Source organism: Rattus norvegicus, chromosome 18 (genome assembly GCF_021556685.1).
Source record: "Rattus norvegicus strain SHRSP/BbbUtx chromosome 18, alternate assembly SHRSP_T2T, whole genome shotgun sequence".
NCBI lineage: Eukaryota > Metazoa > Chordata > Mammalia > Rodentia > Muridae > Rattus > Rattus norvegicus.
In genome coordinates, this window is record NC_141551.1 from 36,881,470 (window position 1) to 36,900,044 (window position 18,575).

Sequence of the window (18,575 nt, forward strand, 5' to 3'; positions counted from 1 at the left end):
TAGAGACGACCTCAGCTGCTGAGACTCATCACCCTACTTGGTGATGGAGCACTCCAGTGCACTCTCACCAGAAATGGACATTAAGGTATTTTGGTGACAGGACACCAGATGCAGGTGACAAATGGCTGGACACTGAGTTTTGAGCACTTGCTCAACTGGTGAGGAAGCAAAGCATGTGGAAAAGGATGGAAGAGACTCTAAGGAAAGACAATGCACTGTGACTTCCAAGTTGAGATTCTGGATTGTGATTGGTTGGTTAACTGTGAATGTTTGTGTCAATATGGAAGTATTCAGCTGTCTGAGAGCAGGACTTATTCTCAAACTCTGCCTTCAGCTGCTGGCAGTACAGTCATGAGAGGCCATGATGATGTGTGTATGTATATGTGTGTATGTGTGTGTGTGTGTGTGTGTGTATGTATGTATGTGTGTATGTCTACGTGTATGTGTGTGTATGTATGTATGTGTGTGTATGTCTATGTGTATGTGTGTATGTATGTGTGTGTATGTGTGTTTATGTGTGTGTGTGTGTGTGTGTGTGTGTGTGTGTGTGTTATTCCCTGCTTCCTGATATGGAGAAAGAACAGCTTCCTTCCTTTGAATCATCGTGGCCTCATCAGCATACAGTGCCACTTCCCAGGTCTGATCCTCAACAGCACATAACTTGCCCCTGGGATTGGCAGGCAGATATATGATCATTGGGGTTAAAAGGGTCCCATCTTCCCAGGTTGGTACATACTGTGGAGGTAGAGTCCTTGGAATGAAATGCAGACGTGGGTTCAGCTCACTTCTTGGTACCAACCTGACTCTGCCGTTTTGTATGCAGTGAGGCTCTCACACAAAGACATAGAACATTTCCGCAGTCTTACTGGGTGACCTTGGAGATCTCTCAGTTTTGCTGATCCAGTCCTGCCCCCAGTCTTACGGTGCACCTGCTCCTGCACCCTTGACTATGATGGAGATGAAGCAGCCAACTCCACCCTGCTTTGCTGAGGACTGGAGGACAGCCTACACAGAAAACCACATCTGCACACAGAAATCAACATCTGCACACAGAGAAGAGGCATCTCTGATAACTCCCTTCTTGTGGCTGCCATTTCCCAATTCACTTTGCTTTGAAAGTTCACTCTGCCAAATTTTACAAGTCCTGCTGGGTCCTAGTAAGAGATGGATTTCAGACAGAGACGTGTTCATAGTTCATAGTAAAATTTAGGTGACCCAGGTTAGAAAACATGTCCTGTAAATGACTGGAAACCCAGTCTTCCAGAGGGGGCCTTCAGGGCCATACTAGAGGCAATACAGCACAACAGGTGATCATGGAAATAGCACAAAACCAGACAGAAAGTGGGACTATACTGAGTTCTGGTTTTGTACCCCCAAAGAAGAATAGAGACATGCCAAGGGGCTCAAGGGTGAAGGCAGTTACATAGACAGGGGTGCTGCTGTTGCAGTGTCTGCCTCAGAATGGGTGGCTCTCCTCAGGAAGGGACCTGGCTCTTCCCTCCACTCCTACCCACACTTTTCTGATCAGCAGGAAGCCTGGCCCACAGTGCTCTGCTCCAGAAGAAGAGAACTTCTGAAAACACAGGTAACATCCCACCTGACCTTAACCTGTCAATGACAGCATGGATACCTTCAGAAAAGGTGTCTGTTTTCACTCCAGCTTTAAAATTAGAAACATCCCCTAACCTCAGTCTTGGAGTGTCTGTCTGGGTTATGCTTCCTCGTGCAATGATTCCCATTCTGAAGCTATATTTGCCATATAATTACATTATTTTCCTTTTTCCTCAGGCTCCCCTAGTTCTTTCTTGGCTCCATATATCTGGCTCTTGATTAGAAATCCATGCTAACGGACTTAGGGCTGCTTATTGGAAATCCATCATGACAGGGGATAAATGCAATCTTGTTATGTTTAGTCAGCACAACGGGAATCCTATTTGTGCCAGCAAAAGCCTCTGGGGCTTTGGGAATTTGAAAAATGTAGGAGTTCACTTTACGGATACAATATCCAAATGACCTCCCCCAACTGGAGAGGGGATTTTCATCCTCGTCTTTGGCATAAAGAAGTTACAGTGCTCTGTTCAGACATTCTTCTGCAGTGCCCGTTTCCTGCCCCAGACTGAGCAATCACAATGAAGCATCATCCCAAGAGGTACTTGGAAAGAAACACATGGCCATTCCAACTTGAATAGAAGGACTGGGTGATTTGAGCAAACTAGGAAGGTAGAAAAGGCCCCATAAGGCCCACTTCGGATCCACCAGTATAAAATACACCAGGGATCACGGTGGGATCAAGTTAGCAGAGAGTACACTGTCAATGGAGAAAGTGTTCTGTAAAACTCCATAAGCTTTTGGGAAAGCAACTAATGTTCCTGAGTACCAGAAACCAAGAAAAGTGAAAAGCAGACAGTTTTCTTCTTCCTAAGAGAGGGAACTTTAATTGAGGATGCATATCAGAGCCCCCGGAAGGAGAGTAAGAGGGATCCCAATCAAAGCACCAGCTGTCTCAACAAGACAGGGCCAGAAGCTGGGGTCAGATAGGCAGACTCAGTGACTGTCAGCCAGGAGGAGCAAACAGCCCAGTGGATGAACTGACACACTTGATAGATAGCATCTCAGAGAACCCTGGGGAGGCATGCTCAAAGGGAGATAGGGCACCACCCACAGTCAGACCATGATGCTTAGTAAAACAACAAATAGTAGTTCAAGGAACAGGCAGCTAGGGACAAGACGAAGGTGAAGAATTAAATCCAATAAGTATTCCCACCAAAATGCAAGAGGATGTCACTTTGTTTAAAAGGATGATTTCAGCACCAAAATAAATAAACAAATATGAGCTGGACCACCCAGTAGCCACAACCAAAGAGTAAGTGAGCTGCAAAACCTATCTGATAGGTTATGAAATGCTACACTGTATTTCACAACACCTTGTGACTACCCTGCGTCAATTAAACACACACACGTGGAAAATTAAATTCATGTATTAGAAAATGTACAGTTACTTCCTCAGGACTCCAAAGCAACTAAGGGGCACGGAAGTGATAGAAAGCGTGGGTAGTTAGGGTGTGGAAGACAGTTCTAAATGAATTGGCATCTCTTTCTCTTTGGAAAGGATGAAGTAGAATGTGGGAGAAGACAATCTGAGATATTGCTGGAAAATGCCCAAGAACTGAGTAAAGATCTGAGGGCTCCCATTGGCAAGCGCTACTGATGCTGCAGAAGAGAGTACCACTGAAGATGTCTTCCAGGCAGGGTACCTGTTTTCCTTACCACCATTTACGGAATCTGGAAGGATCCAGCCAATGTGACAGCGTGTAAACCAGGAAAGAGATTTTCTTACTTTGCAAATGGAATGACTGCACATATGCCAACACCCAGCACTCCCTTTTCAGAATACCAGAGTCATCCATTTCTAGCCTGCAAGGTTGGGGCACAAGTAAAACACATAGAGCCAGCCATCTTCTATCCAGGCAGACCCATGGGATCCTAGAAGAGCTGGAATGAGCAGCTGTGAGAGTACCAAAAATCCTTTGCGGCTTAAAGGAACAACACAAGGATGTGAGGATTACTTACCGTCGGATGGCGTTGGCAAACTCAGTGGCCAGCTCACTGTCACTGTTAGTCCTTAGTTCAGCCAGTGACAAAGCTGGGGAGGCAGCATCAGCACTCTCCTGAGGAGGACAGGCATATTCATTGTCAGATGTGAGCCAGAACCCAGGGCACTTCAGTGTTCATCTCGGCTGTGGGGCACATGACAGCAGTGCCTCGGTCCAGCTGATTGAAAGCTAGGGGGCAAATCTGATCATCTCATCTATTCCCAGATATTTCATTACTTTCATGTGTTGCCCCAAATAAGGAAGCCCCTTACTGCAGTGGCACTGGTCTAAGCCTGCCACAACTACTCCCCTCATCACTAGGAAGGACACTCATAGGCAGATGTGCTATCTTCTGCTGTCCTCATTCATCACAGAAGAAACCAAGTTACTGGGGTTACTCTGCCCAGCTACCAGCTAGAAGCTAACGGATCCAAACCTCAAAGCCCAGCCCTCTGGCTCCAGGTGAGTCTCTTTAGAAGTCAAATACATGTCCTTGATGACAGATACCACTCTTTTCAGAGAAAACTCACCATCTCTAGCTGGGGGAGCTTCATTATGTCCCATGTAATCATTCATAAAACTCAGGCAAGGAAGAGGAAAACAAGCTTACCCTCCCCTCCGGCTCCTGAGTGCTGCCACTAAAGGTATGTATAACCACTAGCTGGCCAGCATTTTGTAGACCTTTAAAGACAGGGCTTCCCACATCACCCGCAGTGCCTCTTGTGAACTTAAGTGATAATATTTGATAGATGCAGACAAGAACTGCAGAGAACCTAATGCAGTGTGGGTCGGAACTAGGAACCATTTGGGTAGTTCCAAGAACTCATTAAACTCATCTCTGGTAGAGATGGTTTAATGGACAAACACCTAAGAATATTCTCTCAGCCCTGCTCACCAAAAGCGTGGTGGCTCCCTTCCCTAGACTGGTGGTCTTACCTCCCACAAGTACACCTAGATGGAAGACTTTACTGAAGTAGTCAACAGAGGCACAAACCGGAACCACAGGGCACCTTTATGAATTACCTTCTTATGGAGATGTTTTCAAAAGCCAGCTGGCCTTTCCTGTCAGAGAAAGGCCTCTGTGTTGAAGCCACCCCACAGGGCACAGTGCTTCTCAGTCAAAATAAACACAGAGAGCTGTGAGGGAACGTTCAGTTCATGGGCCTTTGGCAAGAACCTGCTGAGTCCCTTCTGCCACACCCTAAGAACATACACGGACAGACACTGGGTACTCTGTCAAGGGCTGTGTCCCAAACTGACCAACAAGCTTAAAAGGCCAGGCAAAGATTCTGAAGGTATACAGAAGAGAGAGCACCATCTTCTTAAACCCTGGATATGATCACATGAAAGACCAGCACATGGCCCCTGCCAGAGTGCTACTGCCCTTGGCATAGCATCTTTCAGATCTTGAGCCATGTCAACTCTACTCCTGCCCCATCAAAGCCCATTCCTGATTCCCCACTGTGACTGGGATAAGACTGCGAGTTGAGCCTTCTTGCTAACATATTGATTCATTTTCCTCTGAGTCTTAGAGCCTCACCTTGCTGGAAGGCTTGCAGACCTCTGTTCTAGCACCCATTCCATCCTCATTTCTTCAGAGAATCTGTCCTCAACCTCCCAATCTATATGCCGTGACTGTGGCCTCACATTGGCACTGGAAGCTGAAACGTGCATTTAGGGCATCCTGTAACTGCACTGTGAACACCTTTGTCCATCAGCAGCCCCATCCTGCCCCCCAGCATAAATTCCTAGCCTATAGCAGTTCACCTTGGTCCTGGCATATGCTCTGGTTGGATGGATGGGGGTGCGTTAGGGTCTCAGGACACCTGGCTTAGCAGAGAGCCAGACTGTGAGCGTCATGGATCTATCTGCAAAGCAAGGTGGGGAAGCAGACACTGAGGCTGGTGGTGCAACATGCTTCAGATTTCTTAGCTACATAGGAAGCAACAGTTCATACCACACAGCAGTGGCATTCTCCCTTCCTTCCTAAGTGCACAACTTTCCTGGAGACACCCTGCAATACCTACAGTTGCACTGTGAGATGCTGTTCACATGATCAGCCAGTCAGCATATGCTTGCAAATCCTGAATCTGAGCACACTGGTGTCAGGGGGAGCTTGCATAGTAGGAATATTAAATGTGATATGCTGAACATGCAGTTCCCCAAGTGACTGAGGGATAGAATGTATTAGGCTTAAAAGCTTCTTGTTTTCTATCTTTCCAATGCATATGTGTGGAAGGGAAATACAAAATGACAGGAAGAGCTTGGATTCTAGAAAAGGCCCCTGAGGCATGGAAAGAGGGATTTATTCAAGTACGGGTTTATGATCACTGTCACTAGAAGCCCTATCTCTGTACACTTCGTAATTGAAGGCTTCCCTTCCACCTTCTGTTCCTACTTACTGAGGCACTGAGAGTAGCGATGGTGGGGGATACCAGAAGTAGCCTGTAGGCCAGGTGTGGTTTAAGCCCCATGCTGCCGTTTTTATTAACAAGACCCCTTACTTCTGTGGAACCATATTTTCCTCATATAAATGCAGACTAGTATTGCTTGCTCAGAGACATGAGATCTAAGGGAGATAAACACAGGGGACTAATGCAGAAGGAACAGTTCTCTGCCCAGTGATCGATGTGGAGAACACATAGTTGCTGGGTGAGACAACTGCACAGACTGCTCCTCTGATTAGACTGTGATGTGTGGAAATGTTTGAGCCTGGATACAATGGGAGATGTTGCCTCTTAAGGTGGATTTGGTTTCTTATGAGCTCTTATGCCTATATAAACAGCAAGGAAACTGAGGCAACAGCGTATTGGCAAGGTAGAGGAGGGGGTAATGCCTGCACTGAGGGTGTCCCCGTGCCATCCTGTCCCTACCTTGCCAGGCTTCTCTTTGCCGCTGCTGCTTGTGGAGCTCAGGGACCGCATCCGTTGCTCCTTCTGTTCCTCCACTTCAGACTTGAGGTGCTCGATGTGCACCAGATAGGCCTGCTCCTGTGCTTCCCTCGTGCTCAGCTTCAGCTCCAGGGCTTTCTTCTCTTTCTCCAGCAGATAGAGCTGGGCTTTCAGCTCAGCCATCTCCTCCTGTGGCCCAAAGCACACACAGCCAATGACAGCTTTGCCCTGTATGCCCAAAAGACTGCCATGCCGAATGAGTGCAGACCACCTGACTATAAGCCACAGGTACATAGTCTAAACACTACTCCAAAACTTGGGACAAGCTGGCTGTCTCCACATGTCTGACAGGCCAAGTGCTTTGCCATCCTGGGGACTAGAATGCAGAATTGTGGGTAGAAATCACAGGCAAGCAGACTTTACTTCTGTGTAAAGAAAAGCTTATACGGTGCTATTAGGATCTCAGATGCACACATCTCAAATACCTTGGTAAAAATCAGTTCTCTGGATGCAGAGGCTCAGGTGCATCTGCCTAGCATTGTAAAGGAAATCTCAATGCAAAGAGGTCTGACTGGGCTCCTTCTAATTCCCATTTCATTTCCATGGCGCCATTTTCTTGTCCATTTTCTTGTCTCTTTGCAGCTGAGCCATGCCAGTTGAGCAGTGCTAATTAGAATAGCATCCTATCAGTTAGTACTTGTCTGCTTCAGAAATTAGCAGGAGCAATCCTCCACTGGAAATTACTCATCAGATAAGGTCCTTTCAGTGGCTCAGTGCTGGGAATTGAACCATAGGGCCAAGTGCATGCTGAACCAACTCACCAGTAGATAACTTCTGAAAATCTCCTAAACGGCTTAACTGATTGTTTTCTGTGGAGTAAGATGGGACTCCAAAATAGGGCAATGCTATCCTTGACTAGGAGTCAGAAATCAGTTGAACATACCACACTGCTTAAAGAGTTCATGGAAAGGAACGTGTTTAATCTTCTGAAAGAAAGAAGGAGTTGGAGAGTACCCACCAATGCATTGCCTTTCAGGCAGAATGCATAAGTCACTGGGCTCAGTGACCACTCAGAGGAATAGGCCAAACCCTCTTTAACAAGACAACCAGACTTATCCAGAATGGAAGGTGCTCCTATACTGGAAGCAGCCTTCTCATCTATTGCTATCAGAAGGAGGATTCCAAAGGTTATGGCAACTGTGCATACCGAGCTCATGAGATGGTCTCTCTCAGAACACACATGTAAAAGCAAGCTTACAGAAAGGAAAGAACACACAAGTGTCAGAAACACAGACACAGGTCTGCAGTTGAGACTCATAGGTGGCCCGAGGCAACAGACTGCTCTGTAGTTCCTGACCTCTGTGCTTTTAGGTCCACACAAGAGCAAACCATGGCCTCTGTGAAGCAGACATCCATGCTGATACCACCTAGGTGAGCAAAGATTCTTGTGCTGCCTGAATGAGACACTGGGAAACTGATTGTCTGGAGGTAAAGCAAGGAAACTTGTCATGTCTCAAGTTGTAGATAAGAAGAGAAATAAGAAGCTCTTAAAATCTCAATCTTGTATATGCATGGTACAAGAATCCCTGTGCCAAAAATCATACCAAAAATGAATACCTGACCACTGCAATCCACGAGTCACAAAGGATGTAGGATAACCTTAGTCCTGGGCTATGAGACCCTATGAAGACATGCTCTCCAAGGCAGACACACACATTCCACCCTCAACAGAGAGGGAAACAAGTCTCTCTGAGGGATGCATGGTTAGGATATGCAATAAAAGTGACTCTGCATGTGTGGGAGCAGAAATGCAAGAATGTGAAAAACTAGAAAGCCAAGGATTGCTGACACCTAAAGGGATAAAGGAATAGGAAGACTCCTAACAAGACAAGACACTCGGAAGGAGGAGTGGATTATAAAAATGTCAAGTAGACCATCCAGAGATGATTGGTATTCACTAAAGATCATGTACCAGAAATATCATTCTGGAACAAAATGGTGAATCCAGCATGGTCCACTGGCTAGTGTATGTGTGGGTTGGCACACACTGAACATGTTAGGGAAAGGGAGATGGAGCTGATTATCAGCCTTCTTAAAGCACTCAAGAGGAAAACCAGGTCAGAGCATGGAGAATTGCTGCTCTGGGTCCTGAGGACCCAGGTTCTCCCAGGTTTTCATCACTTGTACACCTTCAAAAGATTATCTAAGATGAGTACAGTTAACGTTAAATGTCAAAGGGGATATTAGAGCATCATTACACACACACACACACACACACACACACACACACACACGAGACACCAGCACGCACACACATGTCTTTCCTTGGCCAGATTAGCAGTAAATCTGTCACACCCATATTAGCTAAACTTTATAAAGGAAATGCCTAGTCTCTGGATAAAAGAAGACATGCTGTTTGGATCAAATACAAGAAGGATAAGCTACGGGCTCATGCAATACGCTACAAGAGCTGCAAAAGGAACCTGCCTAGGACAAACTCACTATGATTATATACTCAAGGCCAAGTTCATAGGGAGTCAGGACTCAGAGAAATGTGAACCCTCAGAGCTGAGTGGTTGAATAGATAAGTGCCAAGTAGGGGGAACAGGGGTTAGTATCAAGGAGGGATGCCTGGGTTCCCAAGTCTATTTCTGCTGCCCTATAAGATGCTGGTGCCCAGATTCAAGCACCAGCATCTTAGAGAAGTGATGGGCAGGGTCTGGGAGCCCAATCCAGAGCTGACTGAGGACTCAGGGGGCTGCTCTATTCATCCTCCTTTCTGCTGTCGCTTGCTGAGATGTAGAGTACACTAAGATGAAGGGATAGCAACTTAACCACTTGAGGTGGCTTCCTTTTCTCTAGAAATGCTGGCAGGTAACTGAGCCCTTGAGTGAAGAGCCCTAAATCTTGACAGGACATTGGCCAGAACTGTTCTGCAACTCTTACTGGAGGGCCCCAATTCTAAAAACAGACTTAATAACTCTTAAGGGCCAGGAGAGACAGGAAACCAGACCTTTTGCCAATTGCTAAGCTGGCTTTGTCATGGTCTCTCCATGCTCCAGCTTCTACCAACATGGGTGAGCCCAACAAGGACTTTTATCACTATTGAGATCAGGGGTCATCATGGATAGACAGAAGCTGCGGGTCTTAGCTTAATAACCCTGGACAGGCACATACTAAACTGGGATACTCCACAGAACAGGTCAACTGCCTTTCCAATAAAGTCCAGACCATAGGGCTTCCAGACAAAGTAAAGCCACCCTTTCGCCAAAGGCTATTGCCCTGACAGAGGTAATGACTAACTTAACCTTACTGCCATGCTCACAGAGGCCTGTGAGGCATCCCTCTGGGTAGGCCCAACAAATGAAACCTTCAGCTCACCTTCATGGCCATCAGCTCCTGCATCAGCACGGCATTCTCCAGGTCCAGCCTCTGGCTGTCGCCTCTTGGCTTGACATCATAGCTGAGTGGATCAATGTGGATGCTCTCCAACTCCAGCATGGTCAGCTTGACTGCAGCTCTGTCATTCTTGAGCTGCTGGATATAATCCTTCAGCCTTTGTTCATCTTCTTTAGTGAATTCTGTGTCACAGCTGCTGGCTGTAGAGCTAGTTGTGCTGAGGAACAAAGAGAAACCCCATGTTTCCAAGTCATCACCACTAGACCCTATCTCCGCTCCTCAACATTATTTAGGGGAAACACACATAATTATACACACACAGAGACACAAATAATGGGTACTGAAAATACACTTTAGATCATGGTATAGAATTTAAAAATGAATTTCGAGATATTATTCCCTTAAAAGTAAAGACACTTGTACACAAAACTGTTTCCTGTAATGTGGAGTAAGATTAAGTTTAGCATATGATGGGAAGAGTGAAAAAGACAAAACAATGTAAACATTTTAGATCATGGTCAAACGAGGAAAAGGATTAAAGAAAATGGAACACATCTAATAATAACAGGAGACATGGGGATGTGCTTAATAATGGGAGCTACAGAACCTATCTCATGACCTATAACTATGGGTGTACATATGTAGTCCTAGCACACAGGAACCCCAGAGAGTGACAAAGCCCCTGCAAGAGTGAGAGTAGGAAGGAATCATACTAGAAGGAATATGTATTCCCTGATAAGTCCTCTTGCTTATAATACAATGAAAAGCAAGTATGTATAACATGATAGCATGCTGAAAGTGGTTCTCTCCAGACTGCCATAGCCCAATCTTGTTGTCCATACCAGGACTCTGACTGGCTCTAATGGCCATTGGTAGCTCATGCTGCATGGTAAGACTTAAGGAGTGCCCAGGTAAACACAGACCTGTTGTGGCCCCAGTGTTGGAGAAAACAAGCTACCACGAAGAGGAAACTGAGCCAGTTGTGGCAAGTTGTCCCTACTGGCTCCAAATAAGGCCCACAGGATTCTCTGCTCTTGTATTCCTTTCTGTCTGCAGATCACTCTGATCACAACTGCTTTGGAATTGATGGCAGAAGAACAAGCAGGGCCCAAGCAGTTCTCAACAAAACACCATTGTTTGGTATTCTAAACCAGAAGCTCAAGTGAAGAGACACTGAGGGCCTTGCTAAGTCATGCAAGGCAAAGAGCCTGATACAGAACCATTCCACAGCTCTGTCCTCTTCCTAAGTTTTTGAGCTAAATGCTATACAGGATCTGGGAGTGGTCCACAGTTTCTGCTTCTTCACTTGACACTGAAATAAGGAAAATGGGTACAACATTCCAGCACAGCCAGGGCAGTTCTCAGCATGGGACACATCGCTAAAAAGACAAAGACAAGGCTGGAAAGCTGGCTGAGCAATTAGAAGCACTTGCTCCTCAAAACCACCTGAGTTTGATTCCTAGTTCTCACACAGCGGTTCAAACCCATCTGTAACTATAACTATAAAGTTACAAACATCTGGACCTTTAGTTCCAGGGTATCAAAATCGCTGGTGCATATAACACATGTATGGCATAGTCCCTACATTTAAATAAGTTGAAAAAGATAAGGCCAGATGCAGTAGCTCATGGTTGAAATCTCAGCCACTTAAGAGATAGAGGCAGGACTTAAAATACACCATAAGAATCTGGTGTGGTGGGCTGGAGAGATGGCTCAGCGGTTGGGAGCACTGAGTGCTCTTCCAGAGGTCCTGAGTTCAATTCCCGGCGGCCACATGGTGGCTCACAACCATCTGTGGTGGGATCTGATGCCCTCTTCTGGTGTGTCTGAAGACAGCAACAGTGTACTACTCATATGCATAAAATAAATAATTCTTTAAAAAGAAAAAAAAGAAAAAAAAGAGATAGAGGTAGGAAGACCCTTAGAATCTGGGAGTTGAAAGCCAGCCTATGCAAGAGAGTAATACTGTGTTTCAAAAAAATAAAAAAGAATAAAAAAGAAAGCAAGGCTTGTAGGTGAGAGAGGTGTGGGCTGGAGCTATACTGATCATCCTTCTGTCCCCACAAGTGGAGGTCATCCTGAGAACTGGGTGGTCTTCACATCCAAGAACAACTTTTAGGATGTGAAGCTCTTGGGCACTAGAACCGTGGTGTGTGTGTGTGTGTGTGTGTGTGTGTGTGTGTGTGTGTGTGTGTACTTGTGCATGTGTGCATGTGTGCATGTATGTGCCTGTGTGGTGGTGGTGGGTGGTCTTGCTTTGTCCCTCAGTTCAGGTCCAACAATAGCCCTGGACAGTGGAGTGAACAGGATGAGCCTGACCAGTCTAAACACCTCTGGGACACTGGAAAAGGGAATTACTATGCCATGTAGGTTGGGCTGCAGAATTCAGGTATTTTCAAGACAGATATCTACCTGATACTGTGAGGGTAGATTTTAGATGCTGGACAGTTAATATTGGTAGAGGAGAGTAGTCACCATGAGATGGATAGGTTTCCTTCTGTGCATGAAGACATGTAGAGGATGAGATTCTGCCTCCAGACAATCTAAGACAAAGGATTCAACCACAGTTCTTCTTTGGGGGCTCCAGTATGGCCTGAATGTCCTGACACCCCCAGCCTCTATATTCAAGTCCCTACAAATGATTGCCTGTGTCTGTGTATGTCCAGAAACAGGTACCGCCGTATATAAAGGCACACATGTAGCAGTATCTATACAGAGATGATATATATCTATGTACTGACCACCCTGGTTCTTGTCCTTTGCAGCTCTCATGCTGACATGTCCACCCTCACCTCACAAGCATCTTACACACTATAGATCTCATGTTTCTTGGCATGAGAAAACACAAATGTTTTGTAAAGTTGCGGTAACAATAAAACAATGTGAGGTACAAGGCCATTAAATCAGTAACACCATGAGCACTCAATAAACCTCATAATTTATTTCAGAAATGTTGGGGTGTTTGCTGCAGGACACCTTTCAAGGTCTTGGAAAAATCCCTACCTTTGTGGAACTCATATTCTAAGAGCAGAGATAAGCATGTTATATAGTATGATATGTATCATGACGAAGAGTGAAAGGAGAGACCTGGGAAATGCAAGGTGGAGATAGGTATCTTATCTGAAATAGCAAAGGGAAAGACCCATAGGATAATGTTACAACCCAGTAGACCTAAAGGGGGCAAGAATGAGAGCCCTGTGGATATCTGGAGGGAGGTAAATGGAGGCTGAGAACTCAGAACACACAGACCTCAAACAACAAGCTTGGCCAGCAAGGCGGAGTTATGGCCAAGTGCCGCGTCGCTGACCACAAGAGGAGAAACGGCCATATGTCTGCATATGTGCAGTGTGTCTCTAGTATGCAGAAGGTAATGATGTGTCCTCTCATGAAGGGTTTATGAAGACAGTATCTTCTCTAGGATTAGAATGGATATAAGTTTGGGTGCTTGGAAGAAGAGAAGCTCCTGGCCAGACTTAAATGTCCTCAGTACCTCTCAGGTCTGTGACTATGCTGAGGAAAGGTGCAAGGAGGCCAGGGGAAAGAGACAGAGAGGAAGTCCTGGAGGGGGCACTCCAAGAATTTTGGGGGTGATGGCAGCTTAGAGTAGGTATAAGCAGAGAAAGCAGAAACAGATAAAAACAAGGTGTCATCATGTGTGTTATGTTTTAGAAAGAATGAGAAGAAAATACCAGCACCTCTCAGGCCTCAGCACTACTTCTAGCAACCCCTAAGGAACCATGCTGTGGAAGGGATCAGGGCATAGCCTGCAGCATGGGGTATGTTGGAGCACATGCTGCAGGTCTGGAGGCATTCACCACTGGCCTGTCTGCAAACAGTTAGGGGTAGGCACACCAGGCACACTGACTCCTAAGTGTAGGGCTCACCTCCACAAACTCAACAGGGACAAAGGGACAGAAAACTCCTGTTCCCCTCGTGAGGGAGTAATGAAATTCAAGACAGTTCTGGAGGCAGCATCTTTATCTGGCATTCTCTAGGGTGGAGTGTGGAGCCTGCTCCCCAAGCCCTGTTTGCACAATGAAGCAAGAACAACAGGGTGTCTCTGCCAGGCAGCTGAAAGCAATAAAGTCTTCCCACACGACACCTTAACTCAGCTACAAGGCATTCCTTTCCTTAAAAATAATTTACCAAACCAAACACCAACATCCATGTGCCAGCCATCATGTGACACTTGGGCATATTATGTCCAGACTGCTAGTTTTGGAATTATGACATCTATAACTAAGGTACCCTTGTTAACTTTTGTTTCAAATAAAAAATTGCAAATCAACGAGTTCAAAGCTAGGGCTCTCTAGTTATTGTGCCCATACTAAAGAGATACTATGGAGCTGTGTGGTGGCAGCCAACACCGTTCAACTCAGCACTCAGAATCCCAGCCAGGGCTACACAGAGAAACTCTGTCTCAAAAACAGAGAGAGAGAGAGAGAGAGAGAGAGAGAGAGAGAGAGAGAGAGAGAGAGAGAGAGAGAGAGAGAGATACATACATTTGAATTCTATTCTACCCCATTACTTCTGAGCTCTGAGGTAGTTGCTTCAGTGCTTCAGTCTTACCTAGGGTGGCATGCCCTTCCCTCAACACCCACAAACAATGTCAAGATCTCTGGGAGCAGTAAGGGATGATAAGAATTTGTTCCTTAAAACAGACTACATGCTGTGCCTGCCACCAGGACAGCAAAAAATGGAAACTCACTGGTCACTAATTGACTGTCCCCACATTTTCCTAGGGCTGGGGCAACTATTTGCTATTCAGGTGGATGCCCATGATGGCTGGAGCACCTGAAGGTCCCTGAAGTCAGTTGCACCTGCACAGCCTTCTTCTGGCACACCCCAGTCTCACAGCCTAGGGGGAATTGCCTAACTTATCTGGGTTTGGTCAAAAGGCACAAAGGTGCTTCCTACTTCCCAGAGCAGAGGAAGGACAAGCTGCTGGTGCCACCCATGTGCTATCCAGTATGCATTCTGGGTGAGGAAAAAGGACAAGGGACACTTTCCTGACAGCTATACTCAGAGGCCAACCACCAGCCTTAGTGTCCCCCAGAGGTCAGGCACCTGCCACCGTGCAGGGAAGTTGTAATGGAGGAGAAGTAGGTTCTCAAAGGCCTTAGAGACCACCAAGACCCCTCTGGAAGAATGAGAGTGGGCTGGGAATATTGGATTTCTTCACCTGCAGGCTGTTCACTGGCCAGAAAGGAAGGCTTTGGTTTCTACTGTCTTTGCTATTCACAGAGGAAAAAAAAAAGGTACTGAATGCCCCAGTTTACAGATCTTACCCTATTGGGAGCTAAGAGCTTTCACTGCTCTTACAGGGGAATGTTACATTTCAAGGCAAGCACCACAGCCTACGCCCCACCAGCCTAGCTTTCCCCCTTCTAGGACACCAGCAGGGAGCAGACCAGGCGATGGTAATTACAGTTATGCCTCATGCCCTTAATGTTCCACAGCCCAATATGATTATGTTAATGGTGAATGGAAGAGAAGCCACTGGCCCTTCCTCTGGCCTCCTGAGGGCTGCTGTTGACTGCCAGGAGAGGGCTAAGTCATCCATTACCTCCCCCAGCTTGGAATGCAGGATGAGCTCAGCTGTCAAGCGGAATAAATCACTTTCTACAGGAGGCCTGATCCCTCCTCTGGGGGGGGGGGGGGGTGGTGCCAGGAGATGCTCTGAGAGCAGAGTAGAAGAAAGCCTGCAGACGAAGATCCCAGTCATACCCAGCTATGCCTGTCTGTGCTTTGCCCTGGTTTTCTCAGGAGTAATCCAAGAGCCATGGGATTCTGTTCTCTTGGAGCTCCTATCAAAATAGTTTATTCTGCATCAGCTGACTGCCAGAACATTCTGCTGCAAACTCACTTTCTCGAGTTGCTAGCTACAGTCCAAGAGAGAGGCCTGAGGGCCAGGCTCAAACCAAAACATACTCTGCCCTCTGCCTACCCTGTCTGCTGTTGGACACGACCATTCACACTAAGCCCTGGTGCCAAATGCCATTTCTCCTGTTCCACTGCACCAGGTGTCATCTCTGACTTCCTGTCACTAAAAGAACCACATGGTCCCAACCCACTTCCCTGTCACTAAAAGAACCACACGGTCCCAACCCAGGCATGGCCACTGAGCTTTTCTTCTGGCACCAATGAAACCAGTTAGCCTCGTACATAAACACAAGTAGTGTGCTGCCTTTCTGTCACCAGGGAGGGCTGCTGCCACAGGACAAGAATGGCAGCCAGTGCAGAGCCACAACAGCTCGATGCAGAGCCTGGTGTGTGTGAGCTTGCTGACTGGCAGGACATGTTGTTCAGAGGTATGACAGTGCTCTGCCTAAAGCTGGCATTTATCTTGGCATTTATAGGGTCCCATAGTCTTTCAATCAGGGTCCCTCTTAAGCTATTTTACACATTTCTGTCCTTTGTGACACCAAATATTAATTTATAAGACCCCAGTTGTAGTATGAAATTCTATCCCAAAGTATTTCCCAGCAGTACTTTCCTGGTAGAGAACCTAGCATGGAGAAGCTACATTGCATATTTTGCATTTTGTCATGTTAGGACTTAAGTGTTTGTTTTTAAAAATTGGGTGTATAGATTGGGCTGATTCCTAAAGTTAGGTCTTAAGAAGAAGAATTAAAAAGGACAGAAAAAGCAAGTCATATTGCTACTCTAGTCACATGTGTGGAGAAGGAGAAGTGACCAGGATCAGATCAGCACACGGTCATGTTGCGGAATATCTCAGTTGGGTGCTGGTGCTTACTGACACTGTAACAGCTGAGCCTGTCTAACTCATTCCCTGAAGCCTGGTGCTGGGAGTGGCAGAGGCCTATACTGACTGGACATCACACCTTTGCAACAGTGTCCCCCACTAGTCAAAACCATTTTTCCTGCCCTCTGAAACCTTATCCCAGCCAGGACTAGTATAGAGGGTGTAGGCCAGGCCCTTCTGGTATTTCACTGCCCTCTACTGCAGTTTGGAAATCATGCCCAAGGATGGCATGACCAGCCAGCTAGCATCTTAGCATACCCAAGGGCTGAGGAGGCTTCACAGCAAGGCTGAAATCACCCCTGGGTTCATTTTACTGAAAGAAAACAGCCTCCATTCCACTTCCTAGGAGGGCATGCTTGCTATGGCTTCGCTGTACACTCATGGATTGGATCAGTTAATGTGCTTCCACAGAATAAACAGAAAATCCAGTGCTTGACACACAGGGCAGGCTTCTTGATAGCACCTACCTCTATGTATAGACAATTCAGCCTATTTGCCTCTGTGCTGTGATCTGTTGACAAAGCTAGGAAGGCAATCGCCCTTACCTGGCTGCTCTATCCATTAACAACAACTATGCCTGATGGAGCTGTAGCTGCAATTTAAAATAATAATAACAACAACAACAACAACAACAACAACAACAACAACAACAACAAATGTCTTCTTTTCTCTTTCATGCTGGGATCCTGCTAAGAGCATCCTCTGAGGGGTGCCTCTCATCCATATCCTTTTGCTGCATAACCAACCCTTGGCGCCTCCTTCCCAAATCCATTAACCCTCCTGTCCTCAGGAGCTATGAGATGCCTCCAGGGACCTGACCTGAGCCTTCCTTTTCTGAGACCTTGGGCAGCAGGGGCTGGTAACTGACTGCAAGTCTCTGCAAGGCAGTTACAGCGGGAGGAAAGGGGGTGTACTAGGTCACACAAAGCCCTGGCTCAGAAAGCTCCATTTTCCTTCTTTTTTTGAAAAACCTATCATAGGACAGTGTTTGGGCCAGAATTCCAAGGCTTATAAACAAAAATACTGATAATATTGTCGTCCGATGGCTAGGAACTTTGTTCTGAATCTATGTTTATCATATAGACACTCCAACTGTGTCTGTTTTCTGATGGTGGAGAGCCCAGGTATTCCCTGTGTATTCTTCTCTATAGGCTCTGAACTTCTATGATGGGGGCAGGAGGGGAAACAGCATTTTAGTGGGATCAGAGTTAAATGCCTGTGTTTGATGGAAGGTCCATTTGAGACTAAGCTTGGTTAAGGAGACCCACCTCCCTCTTCACGCACGTGTGTAGTGCATGTGTGGGTATGTTCATGCATGTGGGTGTCTTCCTTACTCGATCCCTACCTCTTGAGCACTGACACGGTAGGCAGCCACCACGCTTGCTCAGCAGCTATGTGAGTGCTGAGATCTGAACTCGGGTCCTCATGCCGGGATAGCAATCACTTCACCCTAAACAGTCAGTCTTTAGTGAGCTCTTTTTTGGTGATGGTGTTTTTGTTTTTGTTTTTTAGATTTTTTTTTTTGAGACAGGGTTTTTTCTCCATGTAGTTTTGGCTGTCCTGGAACTCACTCTGTAGCCCAGGCTGGCCTTGAACTCAGAAATCTGCCTGACTCTGCCTCCCAGGTGTACTGGGATTAATAAGGACTAATAATAAGCTTAATATTGGAAGCAGAGAGTCTGAATTTTTCTCACCCTAAAGAAATACATATTAAAAATTAAATTTCTCAAGAAAATGGTCTATGAAACAAACTTACCTATACACCAAATATCTCTTGTAACAAATATTGAAAATCAGATCTCCACTAAATAGAAAGTTAGAAATTTATTCTCACTTTTGTGGAACTCCAGAGTCATCTCTGACTCAGAAACAGCAGAATTATTTGCAGGAAAAGGGAGATGTGTGCAGACAATTGAGCAAGACAGT

At 46.1% G+C, this 18,575-nt stretch overlaps 1 protein-coding gene across 5 annotated transcripts in view; it reads right to left on the reverse strand.

Moving 5' to 3' along the window:
• Positions 1 to 18,575, reverse strand: part of Mcc (MCC regulator of WNT signaling pathway) — a 472,630-nt gene that overhangs the window by 14,929 nt on the left and 439,126 nt on the right. For all 5 annotated transcript variants that reach the window (XM_087592843.1, XM_087592842.1, XM_087592841.1 and 2 more), the window contains 3 exons: positions 9,866 to 10,100; positions 6,467 to 6,673; positions 3,571 to 3,668 (listed from right to left, as the gene is read on the reverse strand). In XM_087592843.1, the coding sequence (XP_087448969.1) occupies positions 3,571 to 3,668; positions 6,467 to 6,673; positions 9,866 to 10,100 (540 nt within the window). The remainder of the gene's footprint in view (positions 1 to 3,570; positions 3,669 to 6,466; positions 6,674 to 9,865; positions 10,101 to 18,575) is intronic.